The 15,365-nt window shown below is 33.6% G+C and overlaps 1 protein-coding gene across 2 annotated transcripts; it reads right to left on the bottom strand.

Moving 5' to 3' along the window:
* Positions 1-2,112: 2,112 nt before the first annotated feature.
* On the bottom strand, positions 2,113-4,454 carry LOC134260186 (uncharacterized). Of its 2 annotated transcripts, none has more exons than XM_062742769.1 (2): positions 4,305-4,454; positions 2,113-4,025 (listed from the first exon to the last, which is right to left on the bottom strand). In XM_062742769.1, exon 2 carries the CDS (start codon positions 4,004-4,006, stop codon positions 2,771-2,773), a length of 1,236 nt encoding a protein of 411 aa, XP_062598753.1. In that variant the 5' UTR covers positions 4,007-4,025; positions 4,305-4,454; the 3' UTR covers positions 2,113-2,770. The 2 variants fall into 2 exon arrangements, with proteins under 2 accessions (XP_062598753.1, XP_062598754.1); XM_062742770.1 differs by having other exon boundaries at positions 2,113-4,010; positions 4,305-4,324.
* Between the last annotated feature and the right edge of the window lie 10,911 nt (positions 4,455-15,365).

Genomic DNA, 15,365 nt, shown 5'->3' on the forward strand with positions numbered 1-15,365 from the left:
AGTCGCAATTCATCATCTTATTCGCTGTTTTTTACTAAGTTCACATGTATGTGGTATTCATTTAAGAACTGTCTCGAGCAATGTTTTAGATGAGGGATAGACATATGCCCCCATATTGGAAAATATTTCACACTGTAAGCTTCCGCACCATTTTAAATGTTTATATGCACGCGATCTTGTCACCTACCAGCCTAAGTATTAACAAATGACTTAGGCACTATTGTTCTGGATGAGGGATAAACATATGCCCCCATACGTTAATACTCTTGAAAATCACTTCAAAGTCGAGATCCTACACAAATAACAAAACAAATCTGCTCCGAGGATCCACTTCCACTCAAGCATATATCAACATGGTGTCACATGTCTTATGTAATATTTAAATGCATCCGATTTCCATCTACCCAGGAATCTAATCTGACTATCGCTCATCCCTCGTGATGCACAGTAAGAGGCCATTCCGATTCGAAAGGAATGTCCTTTGAATCTATTGACATCCAAATTACAAAACATGAGGCTTTGCTTTAATATGTTTGAAAATTCTTGCCTTGTGACTGCAGTGTTTTGGGGGTAGCAAAAAAGGGGCCCATCGGTCCTCCCTCTCATCTTAATGTAGTGTTCTAATGCCCCCACTGGACAATATTTTAAAGAGTTGCAAGAATTAATTGTAAGAGTAAAAACTTTACCATCAGAATGTTTATAATTTTGAAAGTGAATCAAAACTTTACTTTTTTGAAAAGTAATCTGTGAAACTTGTAAAACCTTATTAGCAGTGCCAACTGATGTTATCTCTCCTATTCTGAGGAAGCCGTGAAAAGCCAATAAAAACATTGTTTGAAATAATGCCCTTTTATATATGTTCGATATTGTATGTTCATAAAGCATCACAAAATTTATGCAGAACTAATATGGTTATTGGTAAACGAATATCCATTGAAGGTCTTGATTTGCGACAGGAACTTAATAGTTTCTGAATGAGAAAGCATGATGTATTGTCAGGCAAATTATTAATTTTATGTATATATGCTATTGATGAAATAAATGACACGATAGAGGAGGCTGCATAACCTTCAGCAAATAAATAAGAGATAAACAAAGCCAAAGTTTCCTGAGACAACGGAATATCAAATTTGTTTGCAAAATTTCTATAAATAGACCATGCCCGTTTATATGCTTGAGTGGAAGCTGTTGCCAATGTTGAAGTCAACAGGTTCCTCAAGACTGGTTCTAAGGAGGTAATGTTGGCAGACTGGGAATCACCGTTGGTTCTTTGTCCATCCAAGGAGCAAGTTGATGGAACTGCTGCACCTTCAAACGAGACAAGCAATCACATAGAATATTTTCCTTGGTACCCAGATGCCTAGCTTTAAACAAAATGTTAGACTGCAAACAAATTAGCACTAACTCTCTAACCAAATACATTATACTTTTATCCTTAGACGATTGCTTGTTAATGATATGCACAAGGGCATAATTGTCTGTGTAAAAGTAAATGCATTTGTTTTTAAAAATATGACTCCAAACTTTAAGAGCTAACACTATTGGGTAAAATTCCAAGAGAGTAATATTACATTTTTTCCAATTATCATTCCAAGTCCCATAGAACCAGTGCCCACCTAACACTGCCCCGTATCCTATAGATCCTGAAGCGTCTGTATACAGTTTTAATTCATTGGAATCAACCCACCTATTTGGTAAGAAAACCGACCTACCATTAAATTTTTCCAAGAAGGCTAACCAAGTACATAAATCTGCTTTTACTTCTTTGTTTCGTCTAATGCGATAATATGCTTTTGTAATGCCAATAGTAGTGTTGATAAGTCGCCTTAAGAACGCTCTGCCTGGCAAGACTACATTACACGCAAAATTAAGAAGACCAATCACTGACTGCATGTCCTTCAAAGTAATCTTTCTGCTTGGTAAAAGCTGTTCAATTGTATCTCTACATTTTTTAACTTTATCAATAGGTAACCTTGCCTCCATCATCTCGGTGTCTAATTCATTTCCCAGAAAAGTCATTACCTTGTTAGGACCAAATGTCTTATCCTTAGCCATAGGTACACCTATGTCGGCGCAAACTGTTAAAAATGCTACAAGTTCTTTGTAGCACTCTGTCGCAGATTTGTCAACAATTAGAAAATCATCTAATACATGAGTCATAAATTTAATTCCTAATTTTTCTTGTGCAATCCACTGAAGTGCTGTACTAAACCTTTCAAATATACGACAGGAAGAACTGCAACCCATCTGAAGACATGTGTCAAAATACCAATGACCTTGCCAAGTGAAACCAAAGTATTCAAACTGTGATGCATGTAAGTTGATAATTCGAAATGCATTAGAAAGATCTGTTTTGCAACAATATGATCCTTTCCCACACTGCTTAATGTTTTGAATAGCATCCTCTACAGAAGAGTATTGAACAAATGACTCTTCCTCGGGTATGCCATCATTGACAGACTCACCTTCCGGATATGACAAATGATGGATCATACGGTACTCACCCTCTGTTTTCTTACTAACTAGACCTAAAGGGGAACAATTTAAAATTGGCAGTGGTTTCTCTTTGAAAGGACCCATAATTCTACCCAAATTTATCTCCTTTTCTAACTTTTTGCTAATAACTTCTGGTAAGTCCAGTGCCGATTTTAAATTTTTTGAAAGAGTATTTCTACTTTCCCCTGTGTAACCAATGTGGAACCCATATCGAAAACCGTTAACTAAAAATTCTGTTTCTACCTTGTCATACCCCACCAACCAGTACTCTAATCTACTGGGATTTACTGGAGTTGGACCCTTTTGTGGGATAGGTTGGCTTTGAGAATTTAGCATTACCTGTGTTGGTTGATGTGCCATTTCCTTGAAATGGTTTATGGGTTCTGGATTTGTCCAAGAAACGAAATGGCCGTTGAATTGGTTTTTTACATATGTAGATTGGATGGAAGCCACCACAGTTATAAAATCTGTGCTGGAATTTGCATGATAAACCAAGCCTACAATACCTTCCAGCTTTGTGATAGGCAAAGCATGACCCCTGAGGGACTTCCTCATATGTACCAAATGACGAACGGTCTGGTGTTATTTTGCTTGACTTCTTTTCTGATTGTTTGAGGCGAGCATTAACATATATCTCCATATGGACATCACCCCATTCTACCTCACCTTGTTCTATGAGTTCCCTGAACTCCTTATCATATTTTCTCCAGTCCCCCTTTTCCTCTGTAATTTGCCTTACTGATTCCATGTGTTTTGCAAGCTTTGGCTGTGCAAGTGTATTTTTAATGCAATATATTGTCACATACCTATTCCACGCAGTTACCCAGTCATGCAGGGATAACGAACCATCCCTAACTTCGTCGTCATCTGTGGATCGCATATTGTGGATTACCACCTTACCTGTCTGATCCTGTTCCTCTACCTTGATAGAATACTTACTTTTCCCCTTTTCCTTTTTTAACAACAGAGCCATATCAACATATTGTTTTGACCAAATTTTAGATTTTATTTTGTCAGAAACAGTTGCCTCTATCGGTACTGATGAGCTTACAAAACCTGATTTCTTACCGACATTTGCTGCAGGTGGAAGTTCAGTACCTACAATCTGTGAACTGTGTTCGATTACAGCGCCTGATACCAATCCTGAGATACTTGCATCCACTGACTTATTTGTTATTTGACAAACTGACCCAGAAGGACCTGCTGTTAAGCTATTGCTTGATGTAGTGGAAGCATTATTTCCCCTTTCTCCCCCCATATTATGAACAGAGATACTCCCCTGATGTTGCAGTAATGGTTTTATCTCTGCTAACACCTTCTCCGTGACTGCCTTTGTTATGGTTTGGGTTAATGCAGCCAAGGTTTCAGGAGGAACATCAAGGGGTTGAGTGCTTGTATCGACAGCCACAGCATCATTGGTAGTGGACTCTCCAGTTCCGTTCTGTGCACGACGTGGTCTTTTCACCTGACTTGTTTTGGACTGTTGGGCTTTATTCCTTTTGCCTGGCATAATGCTGGTAAATATATACCTATATAAATTTAAAATTAAGGAAGAAGTATGTATCCAATATATTATGTTATGTATAAATATAAACTGTAAAAGGCTTCGGCCTTAATTGACAATGAACAAGATATTGTAAGACCTCACTGTAGCCAGTGTAGGCCCCAACTGTAAGAGTCAGTTAGCCTACATGACAACGTATTTGAGCATATTGATATTTAACATTACATTATATAACCACTTTCATCGCTCAGTACAATGTGTAAATCTAATACAACAAACTAGAAAGTGATGAATCTTTTCTTACAATTAATTTTTCACTTCATTGCTTCTGCCGCTTTTCGATAAAACACCCTGTATCACCTACAGTTGTTGACAAAAATTTTCCGGAAATAGAGTAAATAGTAGAACCAAAAGTGTTTTGGAACAGATCTGTATTTCCCGAATTGCCGTAAGCCAATAAAAGCACCAATTGTGCGACTGCAAAAGCCATTAGTCAACATCACTAAGCCGATGCTGATCAGTAAGAACTATCCGCCACATAAAACGAAAAGTTGACATAAGTTATAAATCACCACCTTTGAAGCCGACAACCCTCGCACCGTGTCAAATTCCCAAGAAGGCTGTACATAGTGCCTTTCCCACATATAACAACCTGTTCGGCTGTTGTTAATTGTTTTCATCACTACTACAAACGAGGTACTTGAAGGGCTTGTAATGTATCTAAGCGCAGTTGCAGAACAATAAAACCTTAATAAATGAATAATGAAAAACAACTATTTGTACAAGACTCAATATCATATCGCCCATTCTCAGCAATAAGGTGCAATTAATGTCGTTCCCTTGTTACTCGATATTTAATAATATAAGAATGTTTTTCAGCACGAGCAAGTAAACATAGGTTATGGTCCGTAAACATCCACAAAAATGAGCAAAATCGGGAAAAGTCTTCCGAGATAAATACGTCTCTGAATTTATGAAAACAATACATACGTTACTGTCGCCAAATCCGTATTTCAAAAATAAAACATAATTGAAAAACTCAAATCTAATAAACGTGTATTTTTATGCACAGAAATTTACTGCACACCATATGAGAGTAAAAAATAATTATAAAAGTAAAACATAAATCACATGTAAATGGCAAATATTTTGCAGCATGTCGTTGTCGCCCAGTTGTTTGATACCTACGTAACGCCATCATATAACTGAGCTTGTAAATTATGTTTATGCAAATATATTTTCATTTTCAAGAAAATCAAACAGTAGACACCTTGTACTATCTTGTAAAATTTATCTGATATTTACTTTTCTTGAAATATTTTCAAACGACTTATATGCATTATAAAACTTCGTCGGTTGTATTTTCGCAAATACATACGTTATACATCTTTCTAAAAGTATATAAATGTGTTAGGCCCTATTAATGGTGCTTATATGATTAGGAAATGGTTCATATTTTTTATTGCATACACATTTTTAAATCATTCTCAACATTTGAAAAATGTACAGTGTATTAACTTACCGGAATTTACATACGTTACCAATACTTACGTTACTGAAAGAATATTACGCATATTCTTGTATCACGTGTTTTCCACATGATGTACCTCATTACTTGATGTTTAAAGTAAGAAAATCATGGTTGTAAATACAGATATGCAATAAATATCAATGTAGTACATGCATATCAGTAAATCTTAAAGAGCTTCGAAATTTTCGGATACCTACATAACATTCGGTAACGTTGGTATTAACTGAGCCTTAATTTTTCATTTCTTTTCTTTAACTAAAAAAATTAAGGTTTTTATAATGGCAGGAGTTATGTTGACAGTAAGTCTACCATTTCAAATTATAGTTAATCTCGTAAACTTTATTTTCTATATACCTAATACTCTTTTTAATCACTACAAAATCTTTGATCTATTCAGTACTTCTTTGTTTATAAATTTCCCCTAGTTTATTTCAATAGATGACCAAATTTGTTGATAATGGTACAAACACAATTTGATAGTTCTATACCTTAAGAAATAAACACAAAAATTGCAAGATTTTAAACTTTAACCCAACAAATCATATTAAAACTTTTGTCATAGCTAGTAACGTATGTAACGATTTTACGTTACGACAATAACGTAATATTTTATCATTTGTTTTCATATTCTGATTCAGTTATAGTCTGGATTTTCAAAATAGTATGTAAACTTATCCATATGAAGTATTCAAACAGTGTAATCTAATTACGGTTGATAGTTACCAAATTACCTTATTAGATAATACTTACGTTACTTTAGACGTACACAATTCTGAGACCGTATATTATTCTTTAAAAATATTATAATTATGATTGTTTTTAAATTTATTGATTTTTCCATCGTCCACTTATTTCAATTTGATACAGGTCATGTTTTTCATGAAGGCAATTAGAAGTAATAAGTAACGTAACATACTACATTATTCAGTAATTATTAAAAGTGTTCTTCGGTTGTTCTAAAAAAGAGGTTTATTGACTCTTATGCCTTAAAAAGTACAGATTATTTGCCCTTGCATCGAATAAAAATTATATTCCTGCATATAAATGTTTTCTGAAGTAGTCAAAATGCCTTAATCATTGTATTTCCTAAATCAATATACACAGTAACGTATATATTGGGGTGATTTTAAAGAAAAAATGCAATGTATTTCAATTTGTCATAATTTTGTCATCAACACATTGGTGTTATGGATATTTTACCATACAACTCAGAATTATCTGGAGAAAACTTTGCAGGAAAAAAATTGAGCGTATACTCAAGTTGAATTTTACGTCTCTGATATACCGTAATTGCACATTATTACTGAGAATGGGCGATATAAACATGATAAAGGGGATAGCAAATACAAACAGTAAACTTGTACCTTCAAAAATGAAATGCGGATTTTTTTTTTTTTTTTTTTTAATTCCTCCATAATCTGGACCATTGAATCGAACATGATTAGGTAAATCAACTTGAAGTGAAATCGATATAAAAATCATCAAGGTAAAAGTGGGCCTAACATGAATTAAAAACCAAAACGGCTAAATGTCAAGTACAAAAGACTGCCTGAAACTTGTACCTAGGACTTGCCTAAAGTACTGTAAAAATTCACAATATTTTAGTAATCAACTAATACCGAAACAAACAAATTGGCAGATATTTTTCCAACAAATTGTTTTCTTTTTATACAGAAAAAGGATAAATCTGGAAGGCATCAACATGCACTTCTAGACTTATCAAATAAACAAGCGATGGAAAATAAATCGCCGGGGTAAAAGTTGAAACTAAAATGAAAAGACCCGCATGGGTACAAACTTGGCAAGTACAAAAGACTGCCTGAAACTTGTACTTAGGACTTGCCTAAAGTACTGTAGAATTTCACAATATTTTAGTAATCAACTTATACCGAAACAAACGAATTGGCAGACAATTTCCAACGATTTTCCTTCACAGAAAAAGGATAAGTCGATCTGGAATGCATTGAAATACATTCATAGACATCAAATAAAAACCGATGGAAAAAATCGCCATATGCATGGTAAAAGCTGAAACTAAAATGAAAAAACCCGAACGGGTTTAAACTTGGCAAGTACAACAGACTGCCTGAAACTTGTACTTAGGACTTGCCTAAAGTACTGTAAAAATTCACAATATTTTAGTAATCAACTAATACCGAAACAAACTAATTGGCAGACATTCTTCCAACGAATTTACTTCACAGAAAAAGGATAAATCTGGAATGCTTTAAAATACATTCCTAGATATCAAATAGAAAAACGATGGAAAAAATCGCCATCTGCATGGTAAAAGCCGAAACCAAAATGAAAAAACCCAAATGGGTTGAAACTTGGCAAGTACATAAAAACTGCCTGAAACTTGTTCTTAGTATCTGCCTAAAGTACTGTAAAAATTAAACCAACAACGAAACAATCAAATTTGCTGATACTTTTTCCAACCGAATTTTCTTCACAGAAAAAGGATAAATCCGTTTTACATTATTAGACATCCTAAATGCCTATCGTACTGTTAAAATAACAAAATGTTGTATAATTTCAAAGAATATCTATCTGAAAAATTGACGAACAATAAAAGTAACAAAATGGTGACAAACTTTTATGACTTAGATGTATATCTATTTTCTCGCTGAAATTAAAGCTCCCCTTATACTCCTATATAAATGAACATTCCCCTGACTGTTCAGATGAACTCCGTCGTGAACAAATTTACGACTGCAGTCTCCTTCACGGGGAGAAACGAAATAATTCCCATGTTCCCAAAATACGCAGTAACCCAGTGCTGGCAATGCATCTCTCAATATTGCGTTTACTTTGTCTGCAATATTATTGTACCCAAAACAACACCAAATCGTGGCAATAATTTACAAACAATTATTTTTGCAACTTTATAGCGGCGATGCATTACCGATACCACAGATTCAATTTCTGCAGCTAACAAGGTAGCGTCGGTACTAGGACTAATATCGTTCTCCCCAATCATTAGAACAACTACATCTGGACCTAAAGCAAATACGCTCTCCATATCCTTAGATATTACATCACGAACCTTTCTTCCACCCACACCCCTGTACAGAACGGAATGCGTTTCTCCCAGACCAAGGCTCGCAGAATACCTAATGTCACCATATTTCAAGAATTCATGAAAACGACGCACAATTGAGTGTCCAAGAATGACAACTGAAGTTTTACTCATAGAAGACATAATGAAATAAATTTACTCACCAAAATCTTGATAAAATAAATAATAAACTTTGAAACAACGTCCGTCCTCCAAGGATGTAGATGGGAGAAAAGGCAGAGTAACGCACCGCATGGTCAGAATTTCATTTGTTAGATATTAATTGGTCAGATTTTGATTGGTCAATCTCTGCCTCTCCTACCACGGTAAGACATGGAACAAAATTAACATTACAAAGCACAGCTATACAGTATTTCAGACTTTCACATTCAAGGAGGACACTTATTGATTACAATAAAAATTTTTAAGTAAACTTAAATTTATTTATTCAATGACCAAACATGCAAATCTGAATCCTGCCACATCATTCAGAAACAAGCATTTTCTTGTCAAAAAAAAATCTGCGATGTATTATAAAGTACACAATTTTTTTTTTCCCCGGGGAGATATGATATTTCTTAATGACACTGGGTCAGATAGTCGGATACTATAATCCTTATCAGAATATAGGGCTCGAATATGAACTTCGGATTCCCCCTTAACATTATGAACAGAACAAATCATCATTTTGATCTTCTTTTTTTAATGACACCAATTTCAGCAAGTATCATCAATTATATGATCATTGATCCTCGCCGTTGAAAATTTTCCAGATAAAATTAACATTTTTCAAATATGTAATTCTTGGTTTAACAATAGATTTCATATCTTCGAACTTTTATACAATCAAATCTAATGTAAGAGAAATTTCAGATATCTTGTGATTTCTCAGACTTACTACAGATTACATGTTTTTTGTAAGATTTTATATTGTGCCAAAATGGGATTCTACGATTCTTCAATTAAAAACAGCGTATGCTTTTATCATATTATTTTCATTTAACAACATTTTCATGCTCAAATATGGAAGAAACATCTTACAAATAAATTAAATGGTTAAAACATATCAAAAATAGATATTTCATTCTAAAACTCAAAATCATTTTATTAGTTAAAATAATATCATGTGACACAAGCAGGACTTTTTTGAACAGTTCAACACTAACAATGAATTGACAAGGCCATTTATTAAGATAACTCTCAAAACAAGAAAATTTGAATATTGAAATTCAGTAAATGTATGCAATTCACACGCCACATTTCAAAGCAAAGAATTACTTTATTGAGAATAATTGGCAGATTATTTATTAGCGTGAGATATATTTTCCTATTAACCAGGATGATTTCTTCTCTTGCAATCTACTGATATTATATTATCTCACAATACTTACAAATCGGACTTCGTTTCATAATCACTCCTAGGCTTTTTCCGTTACTGCCCTCTGCCATTAGTTTATATAATCTTACATGTAAAATCATAAGCTGTACAAAAATAATAATTAGGCTTGTCGACGTCATTCTTCTAACAGTTTTTACTTTTAATCACACTTTCGTAACAGTAAATATCCTTTGCTGCCTTGCAATCTGATGTTTGGCAATATATGTATATTTAAATAGTTTATTCCTTATAAGAGCATGTTCAATAAACAAATAATATAAATGTAATTGACCACAGAAGGCCACAGGTAATAACATACCGGATTAGGTTACCATGCCTTTCCTACTCTGCATATAAATACCGGTTGTTGATTTATTTAAAAAAAGAATTATCTTTTTTAATTTCGAAAATGCTCATGAGAAATGTAAAAATGTCAGATTAATAACATCAACATGCAATTTAGTAGAGAATTCGATTTTTCAGAGCATAATTGTCAACATATTTCGTACACGTTGATTTTTTTTTCGTAATGTCACTATTATGTTGTTCCTTAGAACTTACTCATTTGAGGATATAATTTTACAGTGGTTATAATTTTCAATGTATTGAAGTTACAATATATACTGTAGTATGATATGGAAATATTTTATGGGCGCGCTACTTGGGTCTTTAAAAAGCAATTAGCAGAATAAATCCCGAAAAGCCGGATATGGTTGGCATGTCTTAATCACTCTGCATGAAAGTACAGGCAGTTGATTTTTAAAACCGGGTATTTTTTTTGCAGCTAAGATTATCATGTCAAAAAAGATAATTTGTTTTCATAAATGACAGATACATGTGTTACTTTGTCATTTTCAAACAAGATCTTCTATTTATTTAAAAAATTACCCAGTTAAAATTTGCAACTTCTGAAGTTCCAAATAATTAAATTTCTTTTATCAAAATTATTTTTTTTTTTGTCAAAAGTACTAATATTACACGTGGAGATCAGAATAAAAAGGAAAAAAACATTCAAAGTTGCATATGATCTGTTTCTACACAGATAATTTTAATCAACTTTATACAAACATTGTGTTAACATGTTTTTTGAATAAAAAATACGGAGAAAACAATCAGTATTCAAGCTTCAAAGTCCAATAAACAAAACACAATAGAAGAGAAAACACGGACCTCCAAAACATCAGAGGTAAGATCAAGTGCCAAAGAGGAATGAGCATGCTTTGCCAACCCGTCATACCCGCCGTGTGCTCCTTGTCTTCATGTGGAAATTACGGGAAAATCCGTCGTCAATTTAGTCTGTAAATATTCTGAAAGGAAAAGGAAACGTAGGGTAGCATGATATTCTTTATATTTTTGACTGCATGATCAAAAATTACGTAAATTTGTCGGATAAGAATGTTAATTTATATGCATCAAAATCAGTGTTCAGAATTACTCAACCGTAAAATGTATGGGGTCATAAAGGGAAAACGCTAAAAAGCCAAAAACACGCGCAGATTGATGACGACGAGTTTGTCAACAAATTTTGTTGCGTCATTTGATGCACTTGAGGTATATACATTGGTTTTCAATATTTACTGACGATATGCATTTCTTGCAATCTTTGTACAGTCTACGGAAGTTATATGGGGTCTGGTTTTCGAAATGTTTAAGTAAGGACAAAGGCAACAAGGGGTTACTGAGCAATGTCTCATAAATTTACACCATAGAACGTGTTACCCGTTGTCAAAGAGGGTCTTGAATGGTGACCAATCGTAACAATGACTATCCCCTTTTAGATATTGCTGGTACGCACACCATGTTTTTTTTATCGAATCAACTGGAAGACATAAATTCCATGCGCAGGTGTTTCATTGCTCATTTAGTGAACATGCATTGTATCTAAGAGATTAATTATGATGGTCAAAGGTGTGTCTTCCAAAACTGTAAAATTCATGGTCCTTTGCTTTTGGGTTCTGCAGTTATTTGTAATTCATAGTGCGTTTGAATGTAATCCAGCTTCTTTTGGGGAACTGCTGTTCATAATATAGAAGTACTTTTTTCCGCGTAGTATTATTTTACGCTATGTATGCGGTCACAAATTTTCCGCGGAAATTTGTACAGTCGAACTTATTGCAAATGTAATGCATATAAAGAGAGTCTGAAGATAGCCGCGTAATTTTCTACCAATGGATTCAAAAGAATTAGAAATTCCGCGGAATTATGTATCCGTGGAAAAAAGTACGTCTACAGTATTTCAATCCAGCTTAGCAAATAGCATTTATAGTTGAAATCTGCATCTTTCATGATCCCTGTCCCCTCAGAGCATATAAATCCATAACAATACCTTGCACGCCTACTTTCTTCACTTTCGTCATTTGTATAGAGCGATTTATAACTGCAGGTAAAATCCCGAGACATTTGACTAGTCTTCTTTTTTATTTCTACTATTAATATCACGACTTTTCCGCTTAATTTGCCGAAAGATACATGGCATGTGCACTTTGTCCCATCTCTGATGTTTTGGAGGTCTTTTGGATGGTCTTTTGAGGTCTATAATTATAATGCTTGTTATCTCCACATATTTCATATAAAATTGTAAATTATGCTTTTAAAAAAGGATTCAGCTCTTAGTGATAGATAACATTTGAAAGCATTTAAGGAAGGGATTCTTTTTGACAGGTTTGCTATAAGATATGTTCTCTTTTAACAATTTTATCTTTAAAAAACTTATTTTATCAAAAAATAGAATGCTAATTTTTTATGACATTATGCATCATTGACTTTTGATTTGGTCTACAACCATTCAGAAATCACCAAAAATACTAATTATTTAATTAGATAAAATAATCCCTTAATCTCTGGCTTATACCCAAAAGTAAAGAAATATTAGATAATATATCTATGATAATAATTTAATTATAGTATAAATAAGATTTAAAACCTTTCAATGATAATGTCAAACATAAACTCAAGCATCTTTTTATTATCAACTTTAAAGTACTAGTGTGTACAACCAAAGTGTTTTTGCAAATGACCAATGAGAAGGTGAACAAATGGCGAATTCTTTTTTTATTTGAAAAGCAGCTGTCAATTTTTTCATGTAACTTTATTTTAAATTTAGAATGACCTACCTTGCAACTCGGGATCCTGCTACGTCGTTTAAACAAATGTAACTTCTTCCACTCACATCTTACGACTAAGTAAGAATTTGTCAAATCTATCAAATCTCACTTTTTCTAAAATATTATATGCATGTACATCTCATGAAGAAATCTTAGAAATATCTTCAGCTTAGATTGTTGGGGATTTTTTTGGTGAAAAGGAGAATAATAAATTGTTCCATGAATGAGATTCTACAATGGTCAATCAAAATTCAAAATTAATGAATGTTAAAAAAATAAACGAACGACACAAAGCACACCAAACGTCAAAATTTATTACAATAACAACAAGTAAAAGTAACAGCAGCAACGGCCATTGATAAAGCTGACGCTCGGAAAATGAAAATCAGAAAACTTGTATTGAAATTGACAAAAATTTTATAATTAACACGATAGTTTTTTTTATCATAAGGTATTACTTTATTGAGAAGAAATTGCAGAGCACAATTAACAATATCTTTATTTTCCTTTTGATCCGGAGCCTTTTCTTCTCCGGGATCCAGAGTTGTATATACCAGAGCGCCTTGATCTCCCTCTTCTAGATGCTAAAAACAAAGAAATACTTTGAAAAATGTCGCAATAACTGATGCAATATATGCAGTCTTGTGATGTACTGTTACAATACCTTCTCACAATACTTACAAAACAAACTTAGTTTTACAATCACTCCTTCGCTGGTTCCATCACTGTCCTCGGCCATTACTTCATATAATCCTACATTTAAAATCATAAGCAGCACAAAAATAAGTATGATACGTGTCGACTTCATTTTTTTTTATACTTTTAATCACACTTTCGTAACAGCAAAATATCCCCTGCTCACGATATTTGGAATTTAAAATAGATTTAAATCTTCTCCTTATATGAGCATGCTTAAATAAACAAATAACATAATTGCAACTAGCCGAATAAGGCCCAAGGTAATAATTATTATACCGGATTTGATTAGCATGCCTTGCCTCCTCTGCATATAAGTACCTGTTCTTGAAAAATGTAAAAATGTCAGATAACGATCTGTAACATGTAACGTAGGAGGGAATTCTGTTTACTTATAGCAAAATTACCAACATATGCCTTGTACGAGATATTCTTTCTTTTCCCTTTTTTGCCCACATAGTGCATGTGCAATGGTAAAAGCATCTGCTCTAGAGTGGCAAAGTAAGAAGTTAATCTTTACGTCATTGGTTCGAACCCCACTGTGGGATTTGGAGACCGGTTTTTTGGATGAAACAGTATAAACAATATAAATGTCGCAGTGGGTGCTGGCAGATCCCTCACTTCTCAATGGCCCTGAGTGCAGAGTATAGGTCTCCACCGGAAAGTGATGGCGTCTCCATATGAGTAAAAATTCTCGAGAGAGACCTTAAACAACATACAATCAATACATTTTTTTATTGTTTGTTTGCTTTTTAGCTCACCTGAGCCGAAGGCTCAGGTAAGGTTTTCTGATCAAAATTTGTCCATCGTCTGTCGTCGTTGTTGTCGTTGTCATTGTCGTCGTAAACTTTTCACATTTTCATCTTCTTCTCAAGAACCACTGGGCCAATTTCAACCAAACTTGCTACAAAGTGTCCTTAGGTAAAGGGAATTCAAGTCCATTCCAATGAAGGGCCACGCCCTTTTCCAAGGGGAGATAATTATGAATTAGAGAAAAATTAATGGCATTTTTTTTTTTTTGAAAAATCTCATCAAGAACAACAGGGCCAGGAAAGATGAAACTCATGTGTGAAATCATCCTCAGGTATTGTAGATTCAAGTTTGTTCAAATCATGACCCCCGGGGGTAGGGTGGGGCCAAAATGGCCAATCAAAGTTTTACATAGAATTATAGGAAAAAACTTTGAAAAGAACTATATGCGGTATATTGCATATATTTGCCCCCACAAAAGTCAAATTTTGAAAACTTCCTGAAATGTGCTGAATTCAATAAATTGTATGAGAAATATAAATTAACAGAAAATATTATAGTGTCAAAGCAGTGTATTCACAATTTTTGTTTCTATGACGTCACAAACTACTCCGATTTTATATCCTTTTTCAGAAAGGGGACAAAATGGACAAAATTTCAACAATTTTAGCTTTAAAATTTATAGAGCGCAAGTTTGTTCAGGAACCATATTGACATATTTCATTGATATTATCATTATACACATAATATCAAAATATTGATTCTGAACACACATGCGCTCGGTGACTTTTACTCAAAATATCGACGAAATATGTACATTTTTCTGTAAAATTAATAAAAAACTGAAA

This window comes from Saccostrea cucullata, unplaced genomic scaffold (genome assembly GCF_032062105.1).
Source record: "Saccostrea cucullata isolate Sc308-1 unplaced genomic scaffold, CSIRO_AGI_Scuc_v1 ctg2201, whole genome shotgun sequence".
NCBI classification, from domain to species: Eukaryota; Metazoa; Mollusca; class Bivalvia; order Ostreida; family Ostreidae; genus Saccostrea; species Saccostrea cuccullata.

Coding starts and splice junctions, on each gene's coding strand:
- LOC134260186 (XM_062742769.1), bottom strand. CDS start 4,006: ATGCCAGGCAAAAGGAATAAAGCCCAACAGTCCAAAACAAGTCAGGTG.